General features: G+C 45.9%; 1 protein-coding gene across 1 annotated transcript in view; it reads right to left on the reverse strand.

The window, feature by feature from the left end:
• Window positions 1–14170, reverse strand: part of vps53 (VPS53 subunit of GARP complex) — a 293849-nt gene that overhangs the window by 201364 nt on the left and 78315 nt on the right. The window contains exons 5-7 of the mRNA XM_078224778.1: window positions 9004–9090; window positions 7195–7310; window positions 4307–4426 (exon numbers count right to left, since the gene is read on the reverse strand). Of these exons, the coding sequence (XP_078080904.1) occupies window positions 4307–4426; window positions 7195–7310; window positions 9004–9090 (323 nt within the window). The remainder of the gene's footprint in view (window positions 1–4306; window positions 4427–7194; window positions 7311–9003; window positions 9091–14170) is intronic.

Raw genomic sequence — 14170 nt, forward strand, 5'->3', positions numbered from 1 at the left:
TGACTTTTCTACCCTAGGAAAGAGCATCTGACTATCCACTCTGTCCATGCCACTCATAATCTTGTAAACCTCTATCAGGTCACCCCCTCAACCACCATCATTCCAGCGAGAACAAACTGAGTTTATCCAACCTCTCCTCATAGTTAATACCCTCCAGACCAGGCAACATCCTGGTAAACCTCTTCTGTACCTTCTCCAAAGCATCCACATCCTTCTGGTAGTGTGGCGACCAGAATTGTACACTATATTCTAAATGAGGCCAGAACTTCTGTACAGCTGCAGCACGATCTGCCAATTTTTAAACTCAATGTCCCGGCCAATGAAGGCAAGATGCCGTATGCCTTCTTGACTACCTTATCCATCTGCGTTGCCACTTTCAGTGATCGGTGGAAGTCGATATTTCAGTGTCAGTGTGTGGAAGTGCTGCATCACTGGATGGACTTTTCTTTGAAATAGACGCAAAACCAAAGTCCCATCTGTCCACTCAGGAGGACATTAAAGATTCAATTTGAAGAATTGCAGAGAGTTCAAATGACTTTTTTGGCCTCCTCAAGTAAAAATATCATCGCTTTACCACTATGGAACGTTGCTGTACACAGGATGACTGTCATGCTTGTCTACAAAACAACCTGGACAGCATTTTACAATAATTCACTGAGAAATGCGATTAAAGTGCTAAATATATTCATCTCCTGTCATTCTTCTTCCAGTAAATGTTCAAAATGTACATCACGCTATTCTGAACCCAACACTAAAGGGAATAAGAATCCTTATCTTCGACAAGAGCCCTGGTGTTTAAGGTTTGTTGTTATCACAAGGCACATATTGCAGCATCTGAGCCAAATGGGGAAAACATCAGAATTTAAACAGCCGTGTGGGAAGCCATGCATTGATAACACAAAAATACAACTGATTTCAAAAGATTCATGAGTCCTTTCTCAGATTCGTTTTTGTGACAACAAATATATGTAAAACCAAGTATTTCGTATCACTTTATCTTGGAAACTAGACAAGGGAGTGGCTTTCAAACGCAACTTCAAGGGCCTTTTCTTCTCTGCTTTCAAATTTCTTGCACCATTTCCTTGCCAAGAGAGTGGGAGGCAACCTGCTGCCAGGCCTCTCATTGCTGCTGTGCATCCAGCCACTGAAAACTACAGCGGAGTATCTCACCCCCACCATTCACTCAAGGTTGAGCAGACTGGATCTACAGCCATTGGTGCTTGGAATCTTATTGAACCATAGAAGATTCTGAGGGTACTTGACAGGGTGAATGTCAAGAGGATGTTTCCCCTTGTGGGGGTGTGTATAACTAAGGAACAGGTTAAACATCAAGGGTCTCCCACTTACAACTGAGATGAGGAGTGCGAGAGTGTGAGAGAATGTGTGTGCGTGCATGCGTTGGGGGACAGGTTGAGGCTAGAATTGGATCAGCCATGATCTTATCACATGGTGCAACGGGCTTAAGGGAGAGGCAAGGTGATGGCCTAGTGGTATTACTGCTAGAGTATTAATCCATAAAACTCAGCTAATGTTCTGGGATCAAATCCCATCACGGCAGATGGTGGGATTTGAATTCTTTAAAAAATATGTGGAATTAAGAATTTACTGATGACCATGAAACATTTGATTTATTGGGGTGGCACGGTGGTTAGCACTGCTACCTCACAGCACCAGGATCCCAGGTTCAATTCCGGCCTCGGGCCACCGTCTGTTTGGAGTTTGCACGTTCTCCCCGTGTCTGCGTGGGTTTCCTCCGGGTGCTCCTGTTTCTTTCCACAGTCCAAAGATGTGCAGGTTAGGTTGATTAGCCATTCTAAATTGACCCTAGTGTCAGGGGGATTAGCAGGGTAAATGTGTGAGGCTACGGGAATAGGGCCCAGGTGGGATTGTGGTCAGTACAGATTCAATGGGCCGAATGCCCTCTTTCTGCACTGTAGGGATTCTATGATTCATATCTATAAATAGCCTGCTCCTGCTCCTCATTTTTGTCTGGTCTCTGTTGCCCATTATGCCTGATGCTTTGAACTTGTTGGATTATGGGTTCAAAGGCATTCCCTTCACAGGACCAATTTTAAAACTGCCCAACTGATGACTAGCTACCAAATTAAACTGTACACATGCAACATTAGACTCAAATAATTCCATTCAGACCAAATGAATTCAAGAAAGAATATCCTGGACAGCTCCTGGGTTGTGACTAGTAACATCTTGAAAACCAAAAGCAACAATTAAGTTCGATCATCGTGGGGAATACACGGGACGGTCATTTTGTGTGTGGTGGTGCGGTTAACTCGGGGAGGGAGAGTTACTGTGGCAACAGGCACTTTCCTACTTCCCTTCCCCGGCTGCATCGATCCTGTGTCACGCTTAGTGACCTTGCGAAACCCATGCCTGTTCATTCCATGGTATTATCCCTCCATCTGGTCTTCTGCCTACCCACACTAAATTATTCCCCCACTTTTCCTTCCAACTTCACCTTTTCCACATTGAATAAGGCATTTCAGCTTCCGTCAGTCCACCACTGTTAACAATCAGTCAGCAGTGTCAACTCACATCTGTTTTAAAACCCTCTTCTTTATACATCGATCAGTCCATTCCACTGTGAGCATCCTTCAAGAAGCACCAAAGTTCAAAAGAACTGATCTTTAAAGTCTATCTTCTTCCTGGTCCAACATTCTACACCATAAATAGCAATAAGAAACATCAGTGCTTTAAGAAACTTTAGTCATATTTCTGACAGGTTTATCTTTCCAAATGTTAGCTAATGCAGTCACGGCATGTTTGACCATGCCGATTCAGTAATCAAGGGCAGAATTTTCCGGCTGTCCACGCCAGCAGGATTCTCCGGTGAACGAAGATTTGGCTGAGTGCCAGATTTTCCGTCCTCACTCGCAGCAGCGGCAGGGTGCGAACAGCAGGGAAACTCTGGCCCAAATGTCTTTGCTATCACTCAACTGATAGCTCACATTACTGCCCAAGTAGGTGAAGTTTGTGACTACTTTTACACCCTCACTGTAAAACTTTATTTTTTTCTTTATTCTGTGCTTTATTTCTACCTCAGTGTTTTCCATGAATTTCACTCAAAGCTCAATATCATTCAGGACCACACAGTCCAGTGATCAGCAGCCCATCCATCAACTTAAAACACCACCAAGATTGTCCTCAGGATGTACTGCAGCAACTTGCTCAAATTCCTGCGGCAGCATTTGCCAAACGCTGGCACAGCGGTTAGCACTGCTGCCTCTCAGCGCCAGGGACCCAGGTTTGATTCCCGGCTTGGGTCACCGCCTGTACGGAGTCTGCACGTTCTCCCCGTGTCTGCGTGGGTTTTCTCCGGGTGCTCCGGTTTCCTCCCAAAGATGTGCAGGTTTAGGTGGATTGGTCATGATAAATTGCCACTTAGTGTCAGGGGGACTGGAAGGCTAAATACGTGGGGCTACGGGGACAGTGGCTGGGAGGGATTGTGGTCGGTGTAGACTCAATGGTCGAATGGCCTCCTTCTGCACTGTTGGGATTCTATGATTCTATGATTCTGTAACTGCTATCACTTAGAAAGTCAATGGAAGCAGGTGAATAGGAACCCCTTCCCTCAAGTTCTACACCATCTCATCTTGGACATATATCACTGTTCCTGCATCATCGTGTCAAAATCCTGGAACTTTTTACCTAATGGCACCGTGGCAGTTCCTTCACCACTTGGACTGTAGCAGTTCAAGAATACAGCTCACCACCATCAACTGCTCAAGGGCAACTAACGATGGACAACAAACGTTGGCCTTACTAGTGACACCCATATTCCAAGAATCGATGTGTTAAAAAGCATTCCACTCTATTTTCTGATTTTTGCAAACACACACTTCCCCACTCATCAGTCAAAACAAGGGCAGCAAGAGCTAGGCCATTGACTTCTCTATTATAGAGTTTGCACTACTTAATTATCTGCAAGAGTTCTGCAAATCCCACACAAAGCTACATAGACAAGGAAGGCTGCATGACAGCTGTCCCCAGACACCAACCCCACAAACAGGCGAGAGGTTCGGTGTTGAAGTCAGTTTGCTCATTCCCATTTGAAAGGGGGGGTCAGGGGATGCAAAGGATGTTGCCAATTTCAACAAATCATGTCAACAGAGATAAAGCAACAGGGGTTGGACAAATTGAACATGTGTAAAATCCAAAGAGACTGCATGCGAATTTGGACAAAAAAAACCCGGCTAATCTTTTTAAACAAATCCAGATCTGTGCGGCTTCAACGTGGAAACCACTTTAAGAAGTGACCTCAAGTTGAACAGAAGCTTTGATGCTTTACCTTTCAGAGAGCTGGCGGATCTGTGGAATACCCATATACTTATGAAAATGTTCCAACACGTTCACCACTCCTTGCATGAGGTTAGCCACTTCTCCATACTGTCTGCGGCGAGTCATTGCCCTGCAAAAACAAAATATGCATTCAAAACTCTGCGTTTACTTTTTCCACTAATTTCTAAATATCATAAATGTGATCCAAACATTGTAACAAACTGAGAATACAGTCTTAGTGATTAGGATTTCACAATATTGCAACGCACTCATGCACCACAATTTATATCCTGCTTTCTTTTTGGTCTGTTGTCAGGATAACAGTGCTTGAACAGAAATGAAAGTATCCTAGATGCTGGATGTGTTGTTAATTTTAATATTGAGATGTTTAGATTTTTTCTTAACCAAGGGATTAAGGGACATGAGGGGACATAAAACAGAGGCAGGTTTATGAAGTTAGGTAACTGGTCAGCCAGGAACTCACTGAATAGCAGAACAGGCTTGAAGGTCTAAATGGCCTTCTCCTGTTCCTAACAAGAGGTTTTCCTTAAACAAATCAGACTAGAATAACCATGGATTTGCATGATGTGGTTACTGCAAGAGAATTCAGCATTGCTTCAAACCAATTTAACACCTCAGCCATGGTGCTGCTGACTCAGCGCACTGTATTACAATATGCTGGGTTCTAGTCCCGCCTCAAGGCTTGAGCACAACAATCAAGGTCAACACTCTAATGCAGCACTGAGTGGGTACTGCACTGTCAGAGGTACTGTCCTTCGGATGAGCTGTTGAACCGAGGCCCCATTGGCCTGTTCGGGTGGATGTAAAAGGTCCCGTGGCATTATTCTGAAGAGCAGTGGAGTTAGCCTCAGTGTCCTGGTCAATATTCATCCTTCAATCAACATCACAAAAAAAGAGTTTATCTGGTTATTATTACATTACTGTTAGTGTGGGTTTGCCATGTTATCTGCCACGTTTCCTACATAAACAATGACTAAACTTCCAAAAGTGCTTCACTGGTTGTAAGACAATTTGAGACAACCAGTGGCTGTGAAAAGTGCGAGATGAATGCAAGACTTTCATTTAATTGTCCATTCCGTATCTTGCGGCCCCGTTAAGAAGAAGCTTATTAACAAGCATCTACAACGTTAGAACATAGATCACTACAGTGCAGAAGGCAGCCATTCGGCCCATTGAGTCTGCACTGACCGCAATTCCATCCACGCCCTAACCCGTAATCCCATCTATTTACCCTGCTAATCCCCCTGACACTAAGGGGCAATCTATCATGGCCAATCAACTTAACCCGCACATCTTCGGACTGTGGGAGGAAACCGGAGCACCCAGAGGAAACCCACACAGACAGGGGGAGAACATGCAAACTCCACACGGACAGAATTGAACCCAGGTCTCTGGCGCTGTGAGGCAGCAATGCTAACCACCGTGCTGCCCCATAATTAGCCAAAGATGGTTTTGATCCATCAACCTCTGGGTTCTGGGCCCAGCACGCTACCGCTGCACCACTCTGTTACGTTGTTCAGTTAAGATTTTATATAGCTCTGAATATTTGTGCTCTGATAATAAAGGGGGAAATTCTCCCGTCCCGCCAGCCACGGGAATCGTAGTGGGCAAGGGGTGGACCATGCAATGGTCTGTTGACCTCACGTGGGATTTTCCGGTTTTGCGGCGAGAGCGGCCAGAAAATCCCATCCAAAGTATTCCTATTTAAGGTGCAAAATGACAATGTTAACACGGAATACTGTCGTCAAGGCAAAGCTATCCATTAAGGAGTTACATTCCTCTCCACTTTGCTAAGTGGAGGCAGTGCCCGATGTAATACTAAACTTTACAAACTGCAAGGTTCCCTTTCAGTTTGTGCTGACCTAGCTGATTGTAGCCAAGATGAGATTTAGGGAACTACAAATTAGCCTCAGTGCGCTTAGCAAGAAAGGGAGATGATAATCCAGAACTCTGGCTGAGAAAAAAAGCGCCATCGAGTTGGGCTTGACTATTGAGCCTTTAAGTCTGAATTACTGTACCAATCTTTAGCTCCCACCTGAATCAAGTAGAGGAGGACTGCAAAATGCAATGGAACCTTAACTTAACAGGAATCAACATCTCTGGGAAAGTGGAGGGGGCAGAAATTATATTCTGCACTCTTTATGATACATTCTCCAGGAATGCTTGAATACATCGTTAAGTTATTACACATGTATATATGTAAAAGACCCACACAATTTCCTCACACAGGCAGGGCTTCACTTGCTTACTGAAGTTAAATGGAACACAGTCTCCATTAAGCTCAATTGTCCCTCTGTTCTTCAACTGCAGTTCCCCAAATCCCGGCCTGGCTACAATCAGCTAGTTCAGCACAAGCTGAAAGGGAACCTTGTAGTTTGTATAGTCGAGTACTAAATTGGGCACTGCCTTCACTTAGTAGAGCGCTATTAGTTAACAGTATTTAACTTGTTTCCAAGCTGACAACCTGAGTAATATCGTTTCGGATCAATTAAGTTTCCTAGTGTCACAAGTAGGCTTGCATTAACACCGCAATGAATTTACTGTGAAAATCCCTTAGCCGCCACACTCCGGCACCTGTTCGGGGTACACTGAGGGAGAATTTAGCGTGGCCAATGCACCCTAACCAACACGTCTTTCGGACTGTGGGAGGAAACCAGAGCACCCGGAGGAAACCCTCGCAGACACGGGGAGGACATGCAGTCTCCACCCAGCCAGTGACCCAAGCTGGGAGTCAAACCCGGATCCCTGGCCACCGAGGGGCAGCAGTGCTAACCACTGTGCCACATGCCCATCCTGTAAGCTGCTGACATGGCAACACACTTAAAACAACTCTGCATCTCAACCCATAACGCAGCTCTGTTTCTCACGAATACTTACTCCAATGAGTCAACACCGCCCGCAAGCATGTGCAGGTGGTTGAGCGTGGTGATGGAAGTAGTGAGGTGGCGTTTTGCGTGATCAAGTTGTTTGATATCTCGTGTGATTTCCTTGACCTAAAGAAGAAAGTTTCAAAAGGTCATCTACAGCCAAACCGTGTTCTGTACAAGTGCACCATCCCCTTCCAGCCAACATGGGCCGAATCACACAAAGACTGTGCAACGTTATCCACTGCAATCATAACACCACAAAGTTCATGACAAAAATACAAACACAGGATTGGTGATACTGTATTCATTTACACTCTTACTTCTTTTCAAGGGCTATCAGATCCACTCTAAAAGGCTCCAAGTTGATTTTGTAAACAATAACTATCCTTTACCTCAAAGCTCAGCTTCTCTAATATCTTCTCACCAGCCTCCTGAACTCTTCAGTTTACCAAGTCTCAGAGATGTGCAAACCCTTCTGCCTAAATGCTGCCCTCGGCTATTTCCCACTTACCCATCAGCTCTGTTCATGCTGACCTATCCTGGCTCTGATTATGCCAAATTGTATGGGGGCAATCTTCCTAAAAAAAAGTCAAAGTGCTGAACGAGTGAGACAACGGTGGTGTTTCAAACTCTTTTTTTGGGCGAGTTTTAAAAAAAGCAATCTGATGACACTTAGTCAAAAAGAAGTGCCAGATGTGATTCCCGCCAGTAGGGGGGCAGGGCGGAGACTAATCTCACCAGTGAAGCCAGCTGCTGAGCTTTAGGTGTGCCATTGCACAGATTAAAGACAACCTGAGTAATACCTGCCGGTGTACTGTGTACATACGCACAGTGTGCTGGGAGATCTTCTGTCAACCCCCCCTTCCCCGCCACCCCACACACCATGGACATCGGGACTCACCAATCGCTGCCAGTGCAGGTCTCACTCCCTCCCCCCCACCCCCCCCCCCCCACCAGTTCCTTGGCACTGCCCAACGGTAACCGGTGGGCACCACCAAGGTGCCCAGCTAGCAGTTCCAGGATGTCAGACTGGCAGGGCCAGGGTGCCAGGCTGGCAATGGCAGGGTGGTACTGTCCAAAGGGCACTGCCCGGCCCTGCCCCCAACCACCCGAGAGGCTTTAATGGCCTCTGTTCCCACTGACGAGGCTATCATGCCTGGTCACTGTTGGTGGGGACCATACGTGATCCTCACCGGTGAGAACCTCACCCGGCGAGCAGGTAAGGTCAAGTGACCCGAACGATAGCGTCTTGGACTCACTCATGACATGTAAATGATGTCATTAATACTGAAATCAGCTTCGCATGAAGCCAATTTCGCGAGTAAAACTGGGCCGGTAAGATCACGAGGGCCAAAAAACCGGCGTGATCCTGATTTTTCACCCCTCACCCTATCTTACCGGCTCGCCACGCCAAACAACCAGCGGAATGAGCCAGTAAGATCGTCCCTAAATCTTTACTCTCATATACACGTCCTCCCATGACTTTGCCCCCACCCAAAGCCACCTGGTACCTTTGCAACTTCGTTACATATTGTGGTGCTCTGACTTTGAGCTTCCCCTTCTGTGGCATTCCTCACATTCTGCCATCTTGACTCCCATCTTCTGGAACTCCCTACTCAAGCCTCTTTGCCTTGCAACTTCTTTCCTCACCTTAAGAAAAAAAACCCGCCTCAAAACCTATTTTTTTTGAGGCCATGTCAAAAATATACCATGACCTTCCTTTCGAGTTCTGCTATGTTTCTCACATTCAACTCAAGTTCTGCCAGTGGAGCATTTCAATCTTAAAATATCAAAGCAATGTCTTTAGCACTGGACGTACCATCTGCTCCGATTTCTCTGCTTTGTCCTTAATGTCTTTGATCTTGGCAAACAGTTGTTGAATGGCTTTCTGTGCTTCTTCCAAAGCCTGTAGGAGAGGAATGGGAAAGGTTTAGGACACAGGCATTGAACAGACACGCGGGCAATCCAGGAGTGGACATTGCTGGAAAGAGACGATGGCATTGCCTCCAACTCTGCTTCTTGCAATAATTCATCACACATTTTCACAGACCTCGATCAGTAAAATCAAAATAGCAAAAGCTCTAAACGTTTGAGATGTTGAGTCTGCATGAAGAATCCACTGCTGCTTTTGTTCCAAATTCATGATCAGTTAATGGAAGCTTCCTTTTTCAAAGTGATTAGGACTACCTGTTCCTGGAAATCGCACACCCAGTAGTACATTCTAATCAATCAGCATCCTGCATTAATAAAAGCAAATTACTGCGGATGCTGGAATCTGAAACCAAAAGGGAAAATGCTGGAAAATCTCAGCAGGTCTGGCAGCAGCTGTAAGGAGAAAAAAGAGCTGACATTTCGAGTCAAAGTTTTGATCATCTGGACTCGAAACGTCAGCTCTTTTCTCTCCTTACAGATGCTGCCAGACCTGCTGAGATTTTCCAGCATTTACTCTTTTGGTTTCAGCTTCCTGCATTATCCTCCTCCAGTTAAGACCGAGCAGTATTAGCAAGGAATGTACTAGTTCACCTCTTTAAAATGTCATGGACCAACGCATTTTGCAGCAAGCACTTCAGGGCTATCTCAGCCCTTGGAGTGCCTTCCTCAGAAGGTGGTGGAATAGAATCAGAGAATCCCTATAGTGCAGAAGGAGGCCATTCGGCCCACCGGGCCAGAACTGACAACAATCCCACTCTAACCCCGTAACCCCACATATTTACCCTGCTAGTCCCCTGACACTAAGGGGCAATTTAGCCTGGCTAATCAACCTAACCCACACTTCTTTGGAGAATCTTTGAGTATTTCTAAGGAAGAGGTGGATAGATTCTGGAGGGAGGGTGGGTAAAAGGTTATCGTCTGTTAGGCGGGAACTGTGGAGTTAACGTTACAGTCAGATCGGCCACAGGTTTATTGAATGGCAGAGCAGGCTCAAGGGGCCAAGTGGCCGACCCTTGCTCCTAATTTGTGTGTTTACATTATGTTGCAGCTTCAACTGCAATAGGGGCGGCACGGTGACACAGTGGTTAGCACTGCTGCCTCACAGCAACCAGGGACCTGGGTTCGATTCCCGGCTTGGGTCATTGTCTGTGTGGAATCTGCACGTTCTCCCCGTGTCTGCATGGGTTTCCTCCGGTTTCCTCCCACAGTCTGAAAGACATGTTGGTTAGGTACATTGGCCGTGCTAAATTTTCCCTCAGTGTACCTGAACAGGCGCCAGAGTGTGGCGACTAGGGGATTTTCACAGTAACTTCATTGCAGTGTTAATGTAAGCCTACTTGTGACACTAATAAATAAACTTAAAAAACTGTACCTAACAAAGTTGATATCTGCTAATAATGTGGTGTTTGAAACTCAGCTGTCAGTGATAAAAAGGCACTGACCAGAGAGAAAATGAAACTATAGCTCACAGTAATTCAACGCATTATTACAGCAGATTGAGTGATGCAAGAGATAATTTTTTGCAAGACACATCTCACTTAAAGTGAAATAATACATAGAAATCATAGAAACCCTACAGTGCAGAAGGCGGCCATTCGGCCCATTGAGTTTGCACCGACAACAATCCCACCCCAGGCCCTACCCCCACGACCTCATACATTTACCCCGCTAATCGCTCTAACCTACACATCCTGGGACTCCGAGCGGCAATTTAGCATGGCCAATCAACCTAACCCACGTTCCTCAGGGATCAGTACTGGGACCTCTGCTGTTTGTAAAATGTATAAATGATTTGGAGGAAAATGTAACTGGTTTGATTAGTAAGTTTGCGGATGACACAAAGGTTGGTGGATTTTGCGGATAGTGATGAGGGAACATCAGAGGATACAGCAGGATATAGATCAGTTGGAGACTTGGACGGAGAGATAGCAGATGGCGTTTAATCTGGACAAATGTGAGGTAATGCATTTTGGAAGGTCTAATACAGATAGTAAATAGCAGAACCCTTAAGAGCATGGATAGGCAAAGGGTGTACAGGTACACAGATCACTGAAAGTGGCAACGCAGGCGGAGAAGGTAGTCAAGAAGACATACAACATGCTTGCCTTCATCGGCTGGGGCATTGAGTTTAAAAATTGGCAAGTCATGTTGCAGCTTTATAGAACCTTAGTTAACCGCACTTGGAATATAGTGTTCAATTCTGGTCACCACATTACCAGAAGGACGTGGAGGCTTTGGAGAGGGTACAGAGAAGATTTACCAGGATGTTGCCTGGTCTGGAGGGCATTAGCTATGAGGAGAGATTGGAGAAACTTGGTTTGTTCTCACTGGAATGACGGAGGTTGAGGGGCGACCTGATAGAAGTCTACAAGATTATGAGAGGCATGGATAGAGTGGATAGTCAGAAGCTTTTTCCCAGGATGGAAGAGTCAATGACTAGGGGGCACAGGTTTAAGGTGCGAGGGGCAAGGTTTAAAGGAGATGTACGAGGCAGATTTTTTACACAGAGGGTGGTGGGTGCCTGGAACTCGCTGCCAGGGGAGGCAGTAGAAGCGGATACGATAGTGACTTTTAAGGGGCATCTTGACAAATACATGAATAGGATGGGAATAGAGGGATATGGTCCCTGGAAGGGTAGGGGGTTTTAGTTAAGTTGGGAGGCATGGTCAGTGGAGGCTTGGAGGGCTGAAGAGCCTGTTCCTGAGCTGTAATTTTCTTTGTTCTATCTTTGGATTGTGGGAGGAAACCGGAGCACCCGGGAGGAAACCCACACAGACACGGGGAGAATGTGCAAATTCCAAATAGTGAGTGACCCAAGCCAGGAATCGAACCCAGGTCCTTAGAGCTGTGAGGCAGCAGTGAGAACCACTGTGCCATCTTGCCGTCCCATATGTAACCATATGTTTACAAATAATACATATATCATGTACTGTACAATAAAGCAGGTTCTCTACTGCAAAAATGATGCTCCCAAAAAAATCTGAGAACACTTTTCCCCCTCTTATCCTGTATAAAACTGGTCAAATAATGGTGACTTTTTGATGCAAATGAAGCACTTGTCTCAGACTGGAGGATTGGTGAGATTATCGGAATACTGGCAGTATTTCATGCTAAACAAATTCTCAGTTTTACTGAGTTACGAATAACCAACTCTTGTTTAGAAAAGCCGATGGTGCTCGCTGCTTAACACTGCTCGTGGTAGAAATGGATGTTCAAGCTTTCAAAGTTGCAGTAATGATTATGAAACGAGGGAGTCAAATTTGTAACCAGAACTATTTTTTTAAAAAGCAAAGCTCTGTGGCTTCAGGCTACTCAATCTAGGAACTGCAGCAGAAAGGACAAAGAGATAAGAAGTGGAAACATGCAATCGCAAGCCAATGATGGTGGCTACGTGCCAAGCAAAGTAAGACAATTCCTTGCAGGAAAAAAATACAAGGAAAGCATGCATCTAGGGAGGACTTCAACTTTCCCTTCACAAAGTAATGTGCCTCCGCTTACTACCACTCCACCACAGCACCACGAATATTGGAAATTCTATGGTGTATTTATTAGTGTCACAAGTAGGCTGACATTAACACTGCAATGAAGTTGCTGTGAAAATCCCCTAGTTGCCACACACCGGCGCCTGTTCGGGTACACTGAGAATTTAGCACGGCCAATGCACCTAACCAGCAAGTCTTTTGGAGGAAACCGGAGCACCCAGAGGAAACCCAGAGCAGACAGTCACCCAAAGGTGGAATCAAATCCAGGTCCCTGGTGCTGTGAGGCAGCAGTGCTAATCACTGTGCCACCATGTCAAAAGGTACGGCTACCATGCTGAGAGACTGTGACAAACAAATACGTGTCTTGCACTCAGGCAACTAGTGGGAGAAATTGCAGCTGAAATTCCAGATCCTACTATCCGATGGCACAGTCTATCGGGGCATTTAAGACATGATATTTACCCTGTTCAATTCTGCGAGATGAAAACATACATGTAACGATAATTGGAATGACTGGCATGCTCACTTGAAACCTTCCCTCGCTGTGTTGTACAGCCAAATCCTACCACATGGTATGGGCCAGAAATCCCCACGAAACCTAAGGTAGGTTTTCCTGTAACCAAAAAAGAGAAAATGCTGGAAAATCTCAGCAGGTCTGGCAGCTTCTGTAAGGAGAGAAAGGAGCTGATGTTTCGAATCAAAGCTTTGACACAGGGTCATCTGGACTCGAAACGTCAGCTCTTTTCTCTCCTTACAGATGCTGCCAGACCTGCTGGGATTTTCCAGCATCTTATAGAAACACAGAGGGACCTAGGTGTGCAAGTCCACAAATCCTTGAAGGTGGCAACACAGGTGGAGAAGGTGGTGAAGAAGGCATATGGTATGCTTGCCTTTATAGGACGGGGTATAGAGTATAAAAGCTGGAGTCTGATGTTGCAGCTGTATAGAACGCTGGTTAGGCCACATTTGGAGTACTGCGTCCAGTTCTGGTCGCCGCACTACCAGAAGGACGTGGAGGCGTTAGAGAGAGTGCAGAGAAGGTTTACCAGGGTGTTGCCTGGTATGGAGGGTCTTAGCTATGAGGAGAGATTGGGTAAACTGGGGTTGTTCTCCCTGGAAAGACGGAGAATGAGGGGAGATCTAATAGAGGTGTACAAGATTATGAAGGGTATAGATAGGGTGAACAGTGGGAAGCTTTTTCCCAGGTCGGAGGTGACGATCACGAGGGGTCACGGGCTCAAGGTGAGAGGGGCGAAGTATAACTCAGATATCAGAGGGATGTTTTTTACACAGAGGGTGGTGGGGGCCTGGAATGCGCTGCCAAGTAGGGTGGTGGAGGCAGGCACGCTGACATCGTTTAAGACTTACCTGGATAGTCACATGAGCAGCCTGGGAATGGAGGGATACAAACGATTGGTCTAGTTGGACCAAGGAGCGGCACAGGCTTGGAGGGCCGAAGGGCCTGTTTCCTGTGCTGTACTGTTCTTTGTTCTCTTTTGGTTTCAGATTCCAGCATCCGCAGTAATTTGCTTTTATCTGTCGGTTTTACTGTGATTGATGCGGTTGCATTTA

This window comes from Mustelus asterias, chromosome 12 (assembly GCF_964213995.1).
Source record: "Mustelus asterias chromosome 12, sMusAst1.hap1.1, whole genome shotgun sequence".
Classification (NCBI taxonomy): domain Eukaryota; kingdom Metazoa; phylum Chordata; class Chondrichthyes; order Carcharhiniformes; family Triakidae; genus Mustelus; species Mustelus asterias.